This window comes from Callithrix jacchus, chromosome 2 (assembly GCF_049354715.1).
Source record: "Callithrix jacchus isolate 240 chromosome 2, calJac240_pri, whole genome shotgun sequence".
In the NCBI taxonomy this organism is placed as follows: domain Eukaryota; kingdom Metazoa; phylum Chordata; class Mammalia; order Primates; family Cebidae; genus Callithrix; species Callithrix jacchus.
The window spans coordinates 137,165,555-137,185,796 of NC_133503.1; the positions used below are offsets into that span (position 1 = coordinate 137,165,555).

Genomic DNA, 20,242 nt, shown 5'->3' on the forward strand with positions numbered 1-20,242 from the left:
TTCCTGAGAGAATCTTAGGAATTAAGATTTCAGTAACAGTGAAGTCAAGATTACCACTTCTTTTCTCCCTCCACCACATCCCCTTTTAATGAGCTAGTACCAAAAACTTCAATTTGCTATGCATGGCGTATCTTTAACAACAACAACAACACACACACACACACACACACACACACAAAACACAAGAAGTGGCATTTTATGACATTAAAGTGTTTCCACTTTAATCAGAGAAAGCAGCATTTTTTACTTTTGCTAAATAAAAAAGTTGAAAACATATCCACATATACATGAGGAGTTTGCAATAAACATAATTTAGCCAACTTAAAAGGAAAAACAGATTGCAACATAGACCTTATAAAGTTATCAACTTCTACAATATTATGCACTATCAATAAAAAACATACATGCACATAACACAGGAAAACAAACTCTGGGGACCAATGGGATTGTCAAGCATGTTTTTAAAAGATGCAAATAAATAGCTTGGTGTCTCATGCCTGTAATCCCAACACTTTGGGAGGCCAAGGCAGGTGGATCATGAGGTCAGGAGATTGAGACTATTCTGGCCAACATGGCAAAACCCTGTCTCTACTAAAAGACAAAAAATTAGCTGAGTATGGTGGTATGCGCCTGTAGTCCTAGCTACTTGGGAGGTTGAGGCAGGGGAATCCCTTGAACCCAGGAGGCAGAGGTTGCAGTGAGCTAAGATAGCACCACTGCATTCTAGCCTGGCAACAGAGTAAGACTCTGTCTCAAAATAATAATAATAACTCTAATTAGTGAAATGCATTTTGAATTTACCGAATAGTATTTACTTGCCAAATTCAGTGCCTGTAGCGTATATTAATAGTTAATTGATCTTCTAAAAGCTACATCTGCATAGAATTCTTCAGACAGATCATATCAAGAGAGTCCTTCAAATACTGGGAAAAGAGCTCACTCACAGTGAGTGTGCCTTCAGGACAAAGCCACCCTGGCCTTACTAGGACAACTCGATTCTATGTTTGTTCTTTAGGGAAGGGTGTCTCAGACAGAGTGCAGTGATCCCATAGGACCTGGGCCCTCACACTGTCCATATTTTAAGTCAAAATGGATATGCATTATCTCTGAAAGCTTTCAGCTTTGGCTACCTACGAATTGAGAAATCCTCATGAGCTCTTACACAAGAACCAAAAAGACAGATGTTTGGTTAGTGTTACAGGAGCTCTCAGGCCCACTCCTGTCTTGGAGAGGCTGCCTCATCGCACCCTAAAGGTCCATACCTCAGGGCCATCAGGAAGAAATGCCACGGGCAGGCTTCTTTGCCGGCCTTGCTTCCAGTGGCTCAGCAGGCTCTGCTGGGCCTGCATCCTTGCCCGCTCCCTCTCCACCAGGCGCTGGCCCTCCCTCAGCCGCTCCAGGCTGTGCTGGTACTCCTGGAGCTGGAGGTCCAGCTCGCCCTGGCTCTGCAGCAGCAGTTGCTCCTGCAACTGGCACTCCCGCTCCCGCTCCTGTAGCCAGCTCTCCCTGGCCGCCTGCGCCCGCTGCTGCTGGTCACACCTGCGGAGCCAGCGCCGCTGCTCCTGCTGGAGCTGGTGCTGGAGCTCATGCACGTTGGCCAGCTCCTCGCGCTGCCTGTCCACGTCGCGGGACTTCTGGTCCTGCCAGGGGCCGCCTCGTAGGACAGAGTGGCCGGGAGACAGGCCCTCGTGCTGCTGGAGAACCAGCCTGTGGATCTCAATGTGGCTGTCCTGAATGGTCAAGGCGGCCTGTCAGAGCAGATGGAGGAAAAATCACTCAAAACAGGTTTCCATTGTTATTGTTTACTCTTTCGGTTGGAACTACCTTGAAACACAAAACCCAGGCCCGAACTCGTTTCTCTGAATATTTCTGGCCTTTTTCTAAGTTACATCCAAAGCAAGATTTTTGGCATTCCAGATTTGTCTACGTATGTCCTAGGGGCATGACCTGTGAATTTACAGAGAAAAGAAACAAAGCCCAAAAGCAGTATCATCCTCTCCCCGGGAAACATAGTTTGGTGCTGGTTATTGGGTGATAGTTAAGCAAGTCTCCCAAATACAAACTCAGCACATAAATTCACAAGGCTGTGCATTCCTGTTCCACACCTCAGTCTCTTGCTGAGGTCTCCCTAGTCAATCACTCATTAGAACTTAAGAATCCACATAAACCTAGTAGTATCCTTTCTTTGAGTCCCAAACCAGAAATTACCTGAGCTACATTGCATTAGGAAGACATAAAAATAAAAATCAACCATTTGGAGACTTTTGGTAAATAATGTTTTTATAACGTAATGCCCAACAATAGCAGTTAATACCATTTTTAGAAGATACGTAAGTGGCTAAAGCTAGTCTCATTACTGTTATATCTTTGTATTATAGCAGGAAGGTCATGCATAAAAAATTAAGCTGAAATTTATTTGTTTAATGGATTGATAACAGGAGGCTGGAATGATTAAGGGAAAATAGATACTCTAAAGCCCAGAGGACATTACCAACCAGATTAAAAAAACATTTTGAGTGATGATATCTGCCTATGAAAAGTTCCTATAAAACATCACAGGAAATAATTACTGAGATTTGGAAGGATTCCACAAAACCAAAAAGATCTCTGTGAATGCCCTTGGAAGCTTTTAATTTTAAAAGTTCTCATTCAGAGTGCAAAGCAGTAGTACAGAAGGGACAAATTGAAAATGGACACATACTGGGTATGTGTGTATGTTTTGACTCCATATGAGAAATCATTACTCTCCTAGGGATAAATTCACATTTTTCCTTCCTAAGAATTTTTTAAACTGTCTATATAACAGATGTTGGGAAGATGGGGATTTGACTGTAAGTTCTTTGTCAGCTCAGCAGTTTCCTATACTTTTGCAAGTTAAAGAACTAGGGTATTTTTTAAATTCATTCTTGTCTTGGAATACAACTCAAAAAATGTATTCACTGGGGCCTTTTGAAAAAAAATTCATATTTTTAAATTTCAAAATTAATCTTTAAAATTTTAGACACATGAATATTTGATTAATGGCTTTTGGGAGTTGTTATAATAAAACAATGATTATCATTCAGAATATGTATTAATTACTATAATCTTTAAATATGAAATAATTAGCACACAACAATAAACCACTCAGGACCCTGTTGATCTGGCTAAAGAAAATTGTAGACTGTACATCACCACTTAATTCTAATAAATCCTAAGTTTCCAGTATACGACAAACAAAAATCCAATACTTTATATGTGAAAACTACCACGGATAATAACTCTCATGTAAGGGTTACTACGTGCTACCATGAGGTATTCTTCATGTCTAGCTAACATTTGGGATAAGGCCGTCGTTTTCCCTTGCATAGATGTGGAATCTGAAGATTGTATATTCATCTAAATATTCATTTAAAGCTAAATGAATATCTAATCTTTACACTTAAAGTTTTTATATTTATATTTAGGACAGTGAACAGCACTTTTCAAGTTTAGGGAATTTCCCAATTCACTCTCCTAACTTTACTTTGCTAGATTATCTGTGTCCTTCCCTTTGTGCTCTGCCTATGCCTCATTTCTAACTCTATTTTCCTACTGTAGGGATCAAATTTCATTCTAACTGATTCAAAATTGCTTATGTGAAAACTTCAGTCACATGTAAGACATTCAGCTTCAAAAAGACAACTATGCCATGAACAGAAATCTTTCAAAGTCCATGGCCTTGGACCAGCTCAGAAGCTTTGGTTAAGAGAATTCACTGCAGACTTTGATATTCCCATATTGGTTTAATCTAATGTGTTACAAAAATTAGGTCATTCAGGTGATCAAACTTTTCTGAACCTTGAATCTACACAGGGCTCCATTCAGGGTTGAAAAGAAGAGACGAGACATTGTGAGTGTTTTCATCAGGCCAAACAAGCCAGATGTTCAATGTTCTCATCCCCCAAGTTAATGGCTGGTGCTCAAACTGTATCCCTTCTCAGCTGACATTTAAAAGAAAGATTTTTTGTCTTACATGATAAATCGATTTCTAAAAACATCTACCCCAGAACTGCACATCTAATGTACAACGCTGAAGGCATTCTCACTAAATCTTCAACAAGATAAGGAGCTTGCTATTACCACTGTTATTTAACACATTTTCAAAAGTCCTAGCCAACGCAGTAAGCCAAAAAAATGAAATTCATATAGTTATTGATGAATAGCCATAATATCATTATCTTCAAATTTTTATTTTCTACCTGAAATATTTCAAAAAATAAATTGAAAAACTATTAAAATAAAAAATAAAGTTCAATGAGTTGGCCAGTTACAATACAAATACCCCAAAATCAGTATCTTTTTTTATATTAGCAATAACCACTGGGGACACAGAATGAAAAAAATATTTTATTCACAATAGCAGCAAAAAGACATATGAATAAACTTCGTGAAAAAAATGTATATATATATATATTTATATAAATATATATATATACACACATCTATCATACTATATGAAGACAATTACAAAGCTCTCCAGCAAATCATAAAATAAGAGATGACTGATCAATGATCTTACATAAGACATGTAAGTGATTATGGTAAACGTGTTGCTTCTCTCCAATTTAATTCATAGATATAATGAAATTTTAATTTAATGGTGTTGGCACAAGCAATAAGAAACTTGACAGTGATTTAAAAACTTGTGGTACTCGGCGCAGTGGCTCATGCCTACAATACCAGAACATTGGAAGGCCAAGGCAGGTAGAACACTTTGAGCCCAGGAGTTCGAGACCAGCCTCGAATGGTGAAACCCTGTCTCTACTAAAAATAGAAAAACTCACCAGCCTTGGTGGCACATGCCTGTAGTCTCAGCTATTTGGGAGGCTGAGGTGGGAGGATGGCTTCAGCCCAGAAGGCAGAGATTGCAGTGAGCTGAGATTGTGCCACTGCACTCCAGCCTGGGTAACAGAGCCAGGCCCTGTCTCAAAACAGTAAGTAAAAAATAAAAGCTCCTATGGAAGAATATATAAACATGCATAGACAAATAAGTAAGACTAGCACTGTCATATATTTAAATGTAATCCAAAGCTTTAACAATTTAGATGTTGGCCCTAGAGCAAGAATTAAAGGCCATAAGCGAAAGTCTTGATGGAGTCGAAGTCTAAATAACAAAACATCAAATGCAGCATGCCTTTATATTTTCCGGCGAAAACCTGGGCTTCCTTTTATTTTCTTTTAAATTCAACAAGATATGAAGCATGAATGAATAATAATCCAGTGTGTGGGGGGGAAATGTTTTGTCTCAGTAGTAATCAAAGAAGTACAAATAATCAGATACCCTAATCCATCTTCAAATAAAAGAGAAAAAGAGAGAAGGTTGGTTGATTTGATTATTTTAGCAACATCTATTGAAAACCTAAAAAAAAAAAATTCTTATTTATCCTAAGGAAATAGATACGTTCAAACAGATTTGTACACAAGGATGTCCTCTACAATGTTGTTAGTAATACAAAAGTGCAAACAATAAAGGATTGAAAAATTAAACCCCTTAGCCTTGAATTTAATATCCAGTCATTAAAAAGTATGCTACAGAATAATAGTTGATGATAGCGAAAGTTACATATTATAGAAGAGTGCACAGAAAACAACTCTAAAATCTGGAAGCCTTGTACACCAACATGATAATTTTAATTCTTTGTAGAATCAGAAGTCATTTTTTTCAATTACTTGTATTCTCAAATTTTTCTACAAATTTTTCAACAATCCAAACATTGCATGCATATCATTTTAAAATACATTTTAATGAGTGAATGAAGCAGTCGGGCACACTGAGCCTCTTTCTTGTCACGGCCTAAGGTAGTGACCTCCAACCTTTTTGGCAGCAGGGACGGGTTTTATGGAAGATAGACTTTTTTTTTTTTTTTTAATGGATGGGGTGGGGTGGGGTGAGAATGGTTTCAGGATGAAACTGTACCACCTCAGATCATCAGGCATCAGGTTCTCATAAGGAGAAGGCGACCTAGATCCCTAGGTTGCACATGCAGTTCACAATAGGGTTCACGTTCCTATGAGAATCTAACGCCACCACTGATCTGACAGGAGGCGGAGCTCAGGCAGTACTGCTTGCTTGTCCCTGGCTCACCTCCTGCTGTTTAGCCCAGACAGGTACTACTCTGCACCCTGGGGTTTGGGGACCCCTGGCCTAAGGGATCATCCAACCATTTAATCCTAAAAGCAAGCATGATTTTTATGTCTGTTTTTCCTTGAAAGATAGTAAGCCATTTGAGGGCAGACTGTGTGGCTCATTTGCCTTTGTGTGCTTAGCCCTCAGCATCGCCAGCCCAGAGACAGGCACTGTGTATTCAACCCCTCAACATTAGTAAATTAATAAATGTTGAGTGGATGAATAAACAAAAGAGTAAAGCAACACATGAATTACTTAACTGCTCTAAAGGCTGATGGCCACATGGAGAAGTAAAAAAACTTTAGGTGTGAATTTAAGTTTTCACCAGAACATGTGAAGTCACATTATACTTACCTACGAGTTTCGTTGTAAATGTCAGGCCATATTTATCAATATTTTTTAAGCATATGAACTGTTTTATGATTTCAGAGAAGAATGGCATAAAATGTAGTGATGGTGTTGCCTCTGATTACAAAACCATGTGAGTCCAAACATCACACTTAGAAGGTTGGCATTCCTTTAAGAGCATTCCCTACCTCTCACGTGTTCTCATTTTTAAAATCTGGGAATCATCAAAGTGAGTTGCATTAGGAGAAACATTCACAAGGTCAAAGATTAGAGGAGGTAGTTACCTGAAGGCTGTATAGGAGACGGGTTAAATTCTGTATGGCTTGTACAATCTGAAAAACAAAATTGTAAATGTCAAAGTCTTGAAAAAGCTTTCATTATCCACAAATAAAGGCTGGGTATACATTTAAGGTATGTGCAGCTCACCTCTGACTGTGAAGAACCTGTAATATTTCTACATTCCTCCTAAAATACACAAAAAACAGGAAAATGAATAACCATTCTACTTTTGAAAAGCTGCCCTGTAGTGTCCCAAAATGTACAACCTTGGGTAAATCACTTTGCTGTCTCTAAACTTGATTACCTCATCTATACTGACTCGATTTCCTCCCAGAAATAAAAGCCCATAGAATTAAACGAACACTTGACAAGGAGAGCGTCCTTCCTGCAAAGTTGGTGTTTGAGATGCATGGCGATTTTCACCCAATCACTCCTTAAAACAACAGGGGATGACAGTAAGGAAGGCCTGAAACTTCGAGTGATGGAATTTACCTTGTGCAAACCACAATGTGAATTAAGTTCTCTGTGCCCAGATTGAGTTGTGTTTTGGGCCAGCCTGACCTCTTATATTCTAGAGGCCAGACTGGAAGTTAAAGAATATCATGTCTGGCCTTGACTCCTTTTCTCAGTGTCTGCAATTCACGATATCAAAATATACAGCAGCTGGGAAAAGAAACCAGTCTCAGACCTTGCCCACAGGAGAGCGCCGAGCTGGGCTGTTCTAGACCCTACCACAGTCAGAGACCACCAGACCAGGGGCTGCCTTAGTAGAAGTACTAGCAGCAGAGTGCCACAGCAGACCATCTGTTCTTTACGGACAGGGTTCACGCCTCGTTCTTTGTCTCTTTCACGGCACACATTCAAGGCACATGTGGATAGTGATGGTTTGCAGTCGCCAAAATTGAACATCTGTTATTCATTTCTTGTCTGCCTTCTCTCCCTAGGATGCAAACCAGTGAGTAGCAAGACTTTATCTGTGTACTCCATATTATAAGAATGGTGCTTGACATAGCATAAACACTCAACAAGTGAATGACTCTAAGTCGAACTTGATGGCACACCATTCAATAAATAAATATCGATCACCCACTCTGAACTCCACACCTTATGCTATGCGAGACCATCAGATGCCCTGTCCTCAAGGGCCTACAGTCTCCTGTATGCTGCTTGCTTTCATCTGGCACCTCTAATTTTAAGCCATAAAAAGCAGCCAGCCATGGTCATGTTCTCAGTTAAGTTTGAACTTGTTACATTCAATTAGTTTAGGCTGATGCCATGATGAGCTAGCCAGACCTGTGCTTCCCCTGGACTGGCAATTAAAGATTTCACTCCTAAGCAGCACCTCTGATAGAGAAAGGACAGAAGCTGAAAAAGAAGAAACCTTAAGGCATTAGACCTGAGCCCACCCCTATTGGAGAGAACAGGCTCTAAAAACTCCCACCCCACAGGGAGTGTTGGCATTCTCGCTGCTCCTCTGGCTCTGCCTTGGCCCATCCACACGCTACCGCTTCTGTAGTAAGACCATATGGCACAGAATTTTTATAGTCTATAAAAATTAGAACCTCAGAAATGAGTTGGACTGTGCTACCTGTGGTTACTTATATCCAAAAGCCACTAGGTTTGACTCAAGACAGGAAATTTCACGTTTTTAATGGAGTTGTTCCACCACCTTGTGGTACATATTTAAAACTGCAGTTGGTGATTTCTCCAATATTTCTGCACTCAGATTAGATTTCATTTTTTAAAAAATTCTTTCAGAAATTTGTTCTAACCTTACCTTTCAGCGGAAGCTAATGACAAAATAGCCATTACACACCTTTTAAAGGTTTGGTTTCAAGTGATCCTTCCCTTTACCGGGGTTTCTTAATTTATTATTTTTTCAAAATGGTTTATTAAGAGCAGAATTTTGCAGATAGCTTAATCCAAAGAAGAACCTGGACACTTAACCTCACTTATCTACCTGTAACTAAAATGGAATAGGAGAGGGAGACTTTAGGGGTAGGAGCCACTCAACTTTCCATTCAAGATTAAACTATTACTGACCAATTCACTTTTTCTTTTCTATGAACACAGTTGGACACCACAAACTTCACACTTAAAAGTGAAGTCTTCACTGAAAAGGATGAAAAGCAGAAACATTTTAAGAAGCAATATTTTTGAAAGCTTACAATCAGAAGGAGTAGAGCAAAATATTACATTCTTATGCTCATTTTGGCCTGTGAAGTTTAAAAAAGAACACTTAATCACAGCTGTCTTTTCTCTGGATTTTAAAAAATCCTTGACTTGCTTTCTCAGTCCTATGTAATATATACAAAAAGTATATAATATGTAAAATATGTTGTATATGTAAGAGAAGATCTGATATTTGCCATTTTTTCACATTGACACATATTGGCACCTAGTAATGTATCTAATTTAATTTTAGATGAAGCTAAACTCTTGGAGCCCCAGATAAGTCAGAAGAGGCCAACTAGCCACCTCCCGGAATCATATTTTATTCCTTCCCTATTTCTACATCTCTTTCAGTGGATGTTAACAAGAAGTTTTACGTATTTAATTCTTAAAGAGAGAGTTAACACCGACGTATATAGCAGTAAGTCAAGAAAGAAGCATTTAGAATCGCTGTGCCCCAACCAAAAACTGGTCAGATTAATTAAAAGTTGACCACAAAAAAGTAGGTGAAATGTGGGTGATGACAAGAAATCAACTCTGCAAGGAGAGGAGGGTCAAGGAAGGTGGGAGAAGCCAGAATAGTCCAAAGAAAAAGGTGTTTCAATTACTTTGGTGCCATCTGGTTGCAAAAGGGCCACGGGTGCCAGAGCTGCCAAACATCGTGGGTGAGAAGCAAAGGTTTGCAGGGCAGGAAGACCAGAAGTCAGAGAGCACAGACACACATATACACAGGAGAGTTTTTAATCTTTTTAATCACTTTTCCATCATTGCTTTGTTTACACCTACATGACATTAGAAGCGCAAGCACATTTGAAGAAGAAATCAGTTAGAAAGTTTAAATATGAATATTTAAATCAATCGAGAACAATTCAGAAAAGCACCTTTGTCCCACCCACTGCTGTGACAGACCGGAACCTGAGATTATTTTATTATCTACAGTAACCGCTGCCGCTGACTAACAAATCAGTTCACAATACCTTCTCCCCTGCATCAGAGACGGCCAAGTCGGTTACCACACCCTGGATCCCGGGATCCACATCCGAACAGCCTCTTCCTTCTCTCCCTCCTGTGACTAGTGCTGGAAGCACACCATCAAGACAGAAACAAAAAGGACAGCATCAAACATCAGCCAGCCAACTGGGTTCTTCTGTGCATGGCCAACACGTTTCAAAACAAGAAACGTCACAAAATAACACATATGGAGTGTTCTTAGATGAGGTGCTTGCATGAGCATGGAGCAATGCACGCCGCCCCTGCCCACATGGGGCTTACATGCTAACAGACAGCCACTGATAAACGGCACAGATTATCGCTGTCTTTGTACTTTTCTTTGTTGCGCTGAAGTGTCCGTGTGTTGTTTGTGGTACCGAGGGTAGATTCTACATCTCACTCTCACTGAATAGGAAAAGCCTCCTAGGAAGGGTGAAATTTAAAACAGGTGCTGTAGAACAAAAGCAAGGTCTCTTGGCAGCCTCAAGTCTGTAAAAAGTCTCCCCTGTGACCAGTGCAAGAGCAGCAGAACGATAAACAAGGTTTAGAAGGAAGCAGGAGCCCAAAGCAGGAGGAAGACATCTTTCTAGGAAGGTGGAGATGGCTAATCCTTCAAGATCTCAGTCATACAAACCAAGAACCTATCCCTATCTCTGAATAACTTACTTTTTAACAATTTCCAAATGTGTTTTTTCTCACGTCTTGTCTATGCTTTAAATTTACAAATACTATATGTGTAACCTATTAAAATATAGAAACTAGTCCAGAAATATTTTTAAGTACCAAGTACAGATTTCACTTCATCCATTATATCTTTATTGGCAGGATTTTGTTTATTTCTTTACCTGTGTGAACTTCGTTAAACTGTGCCCACCTTGCACTGATTAAAACTAGAATTTTCAAAGCCCCAAACACACTAGTTTATTAGAACCATGTCGAATCAGGACTCTGACAAAATCAATATTCACTTTGTAACACTGTTTGTATAATTTCTTATTGTGTCACCTTGAAACTTTTTTTCTAATAGAGGAAATGCTTTTTTCTTTAAATTAATAGAAACACTTATGTCTTTGGGAAATGAGAGTTCTCTAGGATTCCAAAGGCCTCTTCTAATACAAAGAAGTTTTTGTCTAAACAGAAACTGCTTCAAATGAGATCACCTGAAAACAAGTCTATTTTGTTCACGCTGATCAGCATTTGTTCACTTATAATGAAGGGGCATTTTGTAGGTTTCTCTGTCATTGGAAAAATGGTTCTGCTATTGAGTACTATCCCTAACTCTTAAAGAGTGGCCAAAGGCATCAATAAAGAATTTGCCATTCTGTTTCTCACTCCCTCATAGAAATTAGGAAAAGCAATGGGGAAGCAGCTGATGACAAGGCAGAAGAATGAAATACAGATCAGGTCCCTGTTCCCATATCCAATTTCAGGGTGGGCGAGAGGGTCTCCAGTGGACAGAACTTCCCTAGAAGCAGATGATACTCATCATGTTTATGGAAGTCTGAAAGTAGAGGGCTCTGCTTGGCTAATAACCGCAGACTGACATGAGCCTGATTCAGAAGAGCTCAGTTCTCAAAGTCACTTGCAGAACCACCCATTCAGTTACAGATGTAGACCTTCATTCAGGGATAACCTTGTGCCTTTAACAACTTTATAAAGAGAATGAGACTCTCACAGCACCATATACCAGTCTAATCCAGAACTGAAGAGGCCTTGGGGTACAGGACCCCACCAGCCTGCTTCTGTACTTCCTCTACCTGACTCCTGGCATTAGACTTCTCTAAAGAGCCTCTCAATGATTCTAGCAAATGCCACAGGTGTCCCTTTGAAACTCTCCCTAATCAGGACATATGTGAATACAGACAGGGAGACCTTCATTGCCTGGCCTGCGGGGAGGGGAGGCACGGCTATGGGCTTGGGCAGCTGCAGAGCTGAGCGGAGCCTCTCCAGCTGTCCCTGGGGTGAGGCTGAGAGCAGCAGATCCCCGCGCTTATTTTTAGACAGAGCCTCCTCAATGGCATAATGAGGTTCTTCTTTTAAAAGGAAATCACCCAGGGCAGTACAACTCCCCTGATGAATCTGGGCTGTGTCAAAATGAAAAACATATGTGTGCATTCTGAAAATAGAAACCCAGGATTAGATAAAGCAGAACTTGAGAGAGGAAAATAATTAGTGGTACTGGTGTTTAAAAAAGGAAAAAAGAAGTGTAGAATTAAAATGTTATACTGCATCTATATATCTTAATCAAGGGATGTTGCTAAACAAGTTCTGAGTTCGATTTAATCTTCCAATCTCTAACTACTAAAGACACTGTATCCACTTGTCTCATACACATAAGACCTTGTGGAAGTAAGGTTGTTACTACCTGTACAGTATGAAAAATACACTCTTTATGCTCTTATCTTAGAGACTTCTATGGAACTAAGCAGCCAACAACTGTACATATGACAGGAGAGCTAGGTTTTGGGAAATTACCTAAACCAAATCTCTACATTCTATTTTTTTTTTTATATTTCAAAGGTACTGAAACAGTGTTTTAATAAATGAATTCTGACATGAACTAAAGTGTAGGATGGCACAGAGCAAGAATTTTCTGGCACTTCTGCTTTAACCATACCACCAAACTGTGTGTGTGAGAGAGAGAAAAAGGAGAGAGAGAGAGAGAGAGAGAGAGAGAGAGAGAGAGAGAGAGAGGAGGGAGGCAGAAGGAGCTGTGTGTGTGTGTATTTCTGGTTTTCTGAGTTGTTTTCTCAGTTGATGCACGTGAGATTAGGTTTAAGGGCTTGTTCTCTAATGGACTGCAGGGACTCCTTTTTAAAAAGCCAGAAAAGTTAAAAAGTTCTTTCAAAACTGTGTTCAATAAATCATATCAGAAATGAGGCAGGGAAGGGGTTGGGGAAGGTCGACACTCAGCTGGAAAACAGAGCAGCGTAACTCACCGACTACTCTTTAGGTCCTCGGACTTGAAACACCAGTGTCATTATTATATGCATATGATAGTCTTTTAGGCTAGCATATTTATTCTCAGTTTTTTTCTCATTTAAAAAATATAACAAATCCCCTTCAAACAGAGACAGTTGCTGCCTTTATTTTATGTGACCACTGTAAGCTCCAGGGGCTGCGCTCAGGCTCACTGCCAAGGCCTGCATTTTTACTTACAGGCAGTCTGCGATCCTGGTGCATCCTGAGAACTGAACGTGTCCGTCAACACAGAGTCTCCACAACTGTCCTCGCCTGACTGACTCTCATTGCCCATCTGTGAGGCCTTCACTGCAACTTGTAGGCTCTCAGCTAAGATGAAGAAAAACAAAAATAAGTCTGAAAAACAAAGCTAGGTATATATTTAATCTAGACCAGGAGTTGGCAAATTGCATTTGGTCTGTCCCTGCTTTTGTATGACTTGGGGGCTGAAAATGATTTTTTTCTTTTTTTTGAGACAGAGTCTCTCTCCTCTGTCGCCCAGACTGGAAGGCAGTGATGTGATCTCATCTCGCTGCAACCTCCGCTCCCCCGAGTTCAAGTGATTCTGCTGCCTCAGTCTCTTCAGTAACTGGGATTACAGGTGCATGCCACCGCACCTGGCTAGTTTTTGTATTTTTAGTAGAGATTGGGGCTTCACCATGTTGGTCAGGCTGGTCTCAAATTCTTGACCTTGTGATCCATCTGCCTCGGCATCCCAAAGTGCTGGGATTGCACGTGTGAGCCACCACACCCAGCCAATTTTTACATTTTTAAAGGTTGTCAAAACATGAGATGTGCCTGTGCACACACATACACATGCACACACACACACACACACAACTGCGTCCCAGAGACTATGTGATTTACAAAACCTAAAATCTGGCCCTCTGTAGGAAAAGTTTGAAGACCTGTCATCTACACCAATACTTTTAGCATCATTTTACAATAGAGAATTAACTCAATAAAAAACTATAAACCCATGGTATAAAAATATCTCAAATGCAACTTTTAGCAAATTAGTATGCCTAAAAACTTCCTGTCATTCAGTTGGTTTAAATATACCAGAAATTAAAATTTTAAAACCTGTTACTCAGAAATATTAGCTATTCCTCAAAAAAGAGTATTTTCCTATGCTTGTCTTTAGAAATACAGTGTCCCAATCTTTGCTCTAGACTTGCTGGATTTGATTCTCTGGAGGAGAAAGTAGGATTTGTAGTTTAAACAAGTGCCTGTTCTAGGGGCTAGAAGGCACTTGCCAACTAAGAGGGGCATTCACAGATTGCAGGAGGAAAGAGACAAACGCAACCAGCTGGGCTGCAGAGAAGCATGTGATCAGCACTCACCTCCGTCGGCATCATTAGAACATTGTAAGTGCTACTGCAGCGTGGAGGAGGAACAGCATTCTAGCAGGGTTCGGAATATGTTTTTACGGGAGGTGAAAACTGGAAGGATGGATGGGTTTCAAGAGGCAGAGACAGAAGAAGAGAAAGGCAGGAGGAAAAGCCTCCCGGCAGAGTGGAGTCTCAGGGAGACTATTCGAGGTGCACTACTGAGCTGGCTTTTTGTCAGATGATAACTACCTCACCAGGATAAGAACTCCTGCTCTATCTTTTGGCTGCAGTTGGGGCTGGATGGCTAGTGATCCACAGTGGATTACCCCACTGTGCCTCATGCAGCACAACCACTGCTCTGAGTTCTAAGCAGCTGGGTCCGCTGCTGCCTCCTGGCACCTCTGTTACAGTGTGCCAGACGGATGGAAGCAGATGGGCATACAACCCAGCTTTAGTGAAAGTGTTGGTGGGGGAGAAAATTAAAGCCACTGGCCGATATTGAGAGTGGGCGATTTATTTGATCAAGGCTTTATCAAAGATAATGGGGGGGAGGTCACTGGTTCTTGTCAATCCATTTGGAAGTTTTTTGGGGCTTTATTTCTAAAATGTGTCTTAACTTGGTCTACTTCTCTCTGCTTCCATCATCAATGGCGCTGGTCTAGACCAAGGCTCATCTCAACTTCTGTGATTACTTCCTAACAGATCTCCAGGCAGATGTGTCTCCCTCCAGGCTCTTGTCCATTCAGCAGCTAGTGTTCTAAGACATAAATCAGATCACTCCATACCCATGGCTAAAATCTTCCAATGCCTTGTCATCCTATTTGGAATAACATCCTCTTTTGTAATTATTGAAACATGGTCTACCATGATCTGATCCCAGCCTGCCTGGACCCACACCACCTCATCTAATGGCGACCCCGCTGATATCTGCCGCCCTGGCCTTCTTGCTTTCCTTAAACATGTGAATCTCATTGCAGCCTCAGGGGCTTTGCACTTCCTTCTTTCTGCCCAGGGATGATCCTCCCCAAGCTCTCAGACAGCTGGCTTCTCATTTCTCAACCCTCATCTTGAAGAGAGGTCTTTAGGCTAACCTCTCTGAAGCACAACTTTCACCTTATCACAATCCCATTGTCTTTAGGATAGATAACTATCTGCAGTTATCTTTTCCCCTTGAGTATTGGCTGTCTTTCCCCACTAGAAGTTTTACAAAAGCATTACTGCCTCCCTAGCACCAGCAACCATGCACAGGTAGACACTCCATGGATATGTGATAAACAGATGGATGGGGGGTCTATCCACGAACCCTACTTCAGACCTCTATGCCCTTCTCAAGACCTCAGTTTCCTCAACTGGGAAACTGAGGCTGATTCTAAGATTTCTAAATTCTCTTCCAAGCTAATATTCTGAGATTCTAAACCAGAGGCTGGCAAATATTTTCTGCAAAGAACCAGTTAACAGTTGAGGTTTTGTGGACTAAATGCTCTGTCAAAACTGCTCATCCCTACCACTGTAGAAAAAAAAAGTAGCCACGGGCAACACAAACAAGCAGACGTGGCTGTGTTCCCGTAAAACTAAACTTACGAAAGCAGGTGGCAGGATGCGTGTACTCCATGGTCTATAATTTACCAGCCCTTCTTCTGTACAACAGCATTTACTGCTACTCTCTCAGGAGGTGGCTGGTTTATCTCCCAAGCCCTTTGTCCCACTGTCACTCCAGATCTTTATCTCCGCCTCTCCCTTCAATTTCTTTCTGCCTTGAAGCTCCCAGCTTCAGGTTACAGGCTCACTACCACTACTTGCTGCCTTTCCTCTACAGACCGTCAGCCACTCGCTTGCCTTCCCTGAATGAGTTAGCACACACCACACAAGTTCTCCCCACTCCCTCTAATTTTGGCTAATCCTGCCAAAATTCTCAGTAATTTCAATTCTATAAACTTAGTCCTTCCACCATTCTGACCTCTCATCCTCTGGACTTTCTCATCTCCAATGACCTTGCCCTCCACCCGACCTCGGCCACCATCTGTCAGTGTTATTACCAACATCTGCACTTTTCCCCCTTAAGTCTATTCTCCCCACAGCAGTCAGGGGGATCCTTTCAAACCACAAGCCAAGTCACTCCTCCACTCAAAACTGGCTAAGGCTTCCCATTCTACTCAGGATGAGATCCCAAGTCCTTCTCTCCAGCCATGCAACCTGAGACCCAGTGAACCCTGGACTGATTGCCTGCACTGCTCACCCCACCCTCTCTTCCTTCTACCTGTGCTGTCCCCTACCTGTTCCTCAGGTGAGCCTGGTGATTCCCTGCCCCAGGACCTTTGTGCCCACCGTCCCCTATGCCTGGCAGACTCTTTCCCCAGATATCACTTGGCTTTCATCCCTCATGTCCACTTACATATCGTTATATCAAAGAGGCTGTCCCTGGCCACCCTATCTAAAATAGAGCCAACCCAAATCATCACCCTCTTTCCCCCTTATCCTGCTTATTTTTCTTCATAGCATTTGAGACAACCTGACATATTTATTTCTTTAAATTTGGCTGTTTCTAGAATATAAGTTCTAGCCAAGTAAGGACCTTGTCTTTTTCTGCTGTATCCTCAACACCAAGACTAGAGTGCACGGCACATAGTAGGTGTTCAATAAACATTTTCTGGGCCTGGCACAGTGGCTCATGCCTATAATTCTACTTTGGGAAGCTGAGGCGGGTAGATCTCCTGAGGTCGGGAGTTCAAGACCAGCCTGACCAACATGGAGAAACCCCGTCCCTACCAAGAATACAAAATTAGCCAGGCATGATGGTATATGCCTGTAATCCCAGCTACTTGAGAGACTGAGGCAGGAGAATCACTTGAACCTGGGAAGCGAAGGTTGTAGTGAGCCAAGATTGAGCCAGTGCTCTCCAGCCGGGGCAACAAGAGCAAAACTCCATCTCAAAAAAAATTTCTTAACATGTCAACCCAAACCCTTCTCAAAGCAACTTACCTTCTTTCAGTGCTGCTGCCAGTAATGAGGCTGCCTGGGGAGGCTCGCCTGCATCAGGTTTAATAAGGAGGTGAGGCTCTAGATGGACGTCCTCAAATCCGCTCAGTTCTCCAAGTTCAGCATAGATATGCAGCTTCTCCTCCAAATACACACAAATTTGCTGGTCTTGGTTAGTGAGTATTTCTATGAAATAGTATTTACCATAGGAGGTTATCACTAACATGAATACAACCACTAACGTGAGAGTCCACGAAAGAGATGTTGCTAATTAGCAAGCAGTGTGACCTACAAGAGAAAGCCCAGGTGATAAGTGGGGCGGATGCGGCTTTCAGACCTGACTATGCCATTTGAGTGACTGTGGCCTCCAGCCAGTGACTTAACAACTTTCTCAGCTTCCACTGTCTTTTCCGTAAATAAGGTCCCTTTCTCAGCCCCACCGTCATTCCAGAAAATTTGCAAAACTCTTCTTTGTTTATGCAGGCTGTTTTCTATTAAGACTAAACATTAAGCCTGGGAATGAAAACTGAGGCTGCACTGTCCATGAGGAGTGAATGCCCACGAGGGAAGCAACACAAATGCCTGGAACTGCGCAGGCTTCAGCCAGTTGTGGTCAAAACCAAAGACACTGGTTTGTGTTTTTGTTTCTCAACATCCAATTTCTTTGCCCATCTTTGCAAGCATCATTGTCCTCGGGTTTCAATGTGTCACAGAATTCTTAAAGCTCAAAGGGATCTTAACTAGCACTGAATCCAGGAATTCTGTCTTATCTGTGCTTCCAAGTCACCTTGGGAGAGCTGAGAACCCCAAAGTCTATATCCCACCTGCCACAGATTCGGATTCAACTGGTGGAGGGTGAGGCCCAGGCATCAGTATTTTTAAAGACCTCTCAACTGATTCCAATGTCAAACCGGAGTTGAGAATCACTGAGCTGGTCTAACTTCCTTCCTTCACAGACTTGGAAACTGGGGACCAGATCTATTGGGTTCCTTGTCCAAAGCCATTGACATGACAGTGCTGAGACCTAAAATTAAACCATGAGACAATAATTCCAGCATTCATCTGCCCCACACTGCCCACAGCTATTGCTTTGTATATGTTATGTGCATTGTTTATATCCATTTTCATCACTAGGGTGAAACTGAAGAGAATGTCATCTTGTTTGAGCATTTCTAGTGTAAGTTTCTGGTTTTCGGTTTTGCTTGGGAGGGTGGTCCGGGGGGCCTCAGGTACACAGTATGAATCCTGTAGTTATAACCTCCTGTTCATGACACTTGGGCTTTCCCAACACCCAGGAAAACACCACAACCAGGGAGTCATAGGTGCCTGCACTGTACCTTGACATTGCTGAATTTTGGCCACTCTGGCTTCAGCTTTCCTCCTCTCTTCGTCAGATTCACTTGTCCTTCCCCCTTTTTCTTCAGGGCAACTTTAAAAGACAATAGTCAAGAGACACAACTGAAACTAAATGCAAGTATCTGTAGATTCATTAGAAAAACATGGGAACTTGGCAATAGATTTATTCATAAAGGAGAAAATTTCAGCATAAAGGGAATACATCATGTCCCCTGGTCAGAGACTTGGTTTTCTTGAGTATACAAAGAATCTTGCATAACATTACATGGCTTTGAAAATCAGCAGTGTAGGATGACTCAAATATTCCAGTGAACACTACACACTCACACACACACACCCATAATGGCAATAAAGTATAAGGATTATAGGGGATAGAAGTGGGGTGCCAGATCAGATGGGGTACAGTGGAGGTGGAGAAATTTTATATAACTTCAGGATCTAACTAATCAAATTACTATTGAGAATGATCACCCCCACCCTTGTGCTCCCAATTATTAAAAGTGTCCTTGCACAAGTAATGAGGAATAAATTGACTTAGAATACTTAGATCCAACAATTCAGAAACATTTATTGAATGATTTCTCAGCACTAGGCACACAGAGAAACATGACCCCTGCCCTCAAGGAGCTTCCAATCTAATTAAGCACACATATATGTACATAAAAAAGGTAATAGCTACAAGGCAGTCTATAAGAAGCATCAAGTAAATGCTTTAGTGAGCAGGTGTTAAAGAATTTCAGGTAAGGAAGAGGTCACCAGGACTGAAGAGGTCCTCATGGAGGAGAGGAGGCCTGAGCTGCATCAAAGCCCAGCAGGGCACAGATGGGCAGAGGGAGGTGCAGGCATTACATGCAGGGAGGCGTGGAGGAGAAAGCTGCAGATGGGGGACTATCGCAGGCAGGTGCAGGGGGCAGGGAGCAGACCATTCTGGCAGAGGCAAAGTTTTCATGCAGGAAGACATGGTTAGAATGTTTTCCCCAACTGAGCAAGTCTGTTCCATAGATTACGGATGGAAGGAAATGTTACCTTTCTACAGCCTGCTGGATCCGTCTCATCCAGTTATTGCGTTCCTCCTTGGAATTGGTGTGAATTTCATACATCTCAGGACCAGCAGACGAAGCACTGATCAGAAACATTCCTCTCTCCTCATTAGCAACTTCTCTAGCAATAAGCTTTTGAAGTGAAATAACTGATGGCTTCTGATCCTATATAAAATAGGAAGGTGAGCAGATGAAACAGCATCCTGGCTAAAGTAAGGCTCTCTTAAACATGAACTAAAAGAAGTAACAGTATCAGGTAATCCTTTCTCCACTTCCAGTCTTTTCAAAACAGCTGTAGAAATTGATATGATCTCCAACGGAGATGGTATGGAGAAGAGAGGATGGAAAAAGAGGATTTATGGGAATGTTTGTCCTTAAGAATTGGTTTAGGCCAGGTGTGATGGCTCACACCTGTAATCCCAGCACTTTGGGAGGCTGAGGCAGGCGAATCACTTGAGGTCAGCTCAAGACCAACCTGGCCAATGCGGTGAAACTGTATTAAATATGGCAAAACTGTACTAAAAATACAAAAATTAGCCAGGTGTGGTGGTGTGCACCTACAGTCCCAGCTACTTAAGAGGCTGAGGCACGAGAATTGCTTGAACCTGGGAGGTGGAGGTTGCAGTGAGTGCACTCCAGCT

General features: G+C 41.6%; 1 protein-coding gene across 6 annotated transcripts in view; it reads right to left on the reverse strand.

Moving 5' to 3' along the window:
• The window catches only part of ARHGEF28 (Rho guanine nucleotide exchange factor 28), a 333,758-nt gene that overhangs the window by 38,028 nt on the left and 275,488 nt on the right, over positions 1 to 20,242 (reverse strand). For 3 of the 6 annotated variants that reach the window (XM_035291420.3, XM_035291418.3, XM_035291421.3), the window contains 8 exons: positions 19,588 to 19,766; positions 18,543 to 18,634; positions 17,209 to 17,391; positions 13,097 to 13,228; positions 9,925 to 10,025; positions 6,923 to 6,961; positions 6,781 to 6,828; positions 1,263 to 1,748 (listed from right to left, as the gene is read on the reverse strand). In XM_035291420.3, coding sequence (XP_035147311.3) covers positions 1,263 to 1,748; positions 6,781 to 6,828; positions 6,923 to 6,961; positions 9,925 to 10,025; positions 13,097 to 13,228; positions 17,209 to 17,391; positions 18,543 to 18,634; positions 19,588 to 19,766 — 1,260 coding nt within the window. The remainder of the gene's footprint in view (positions 1 to 1,262; positions 1,749 to 6,780; positions 6,829 to 6,922; positions 6,962 to 9,924; positions 10,026 to 13,096; positions 13,229 to 17,208; positions 17,392 to 18,542; positions 18,635 to 19,587; positions 19,767 to 20,242) is intronic. The other 3 variants (XM_035291419.3, XM_078365895.1, XM_054252192.2) reach the window with 2 other exon arrangements.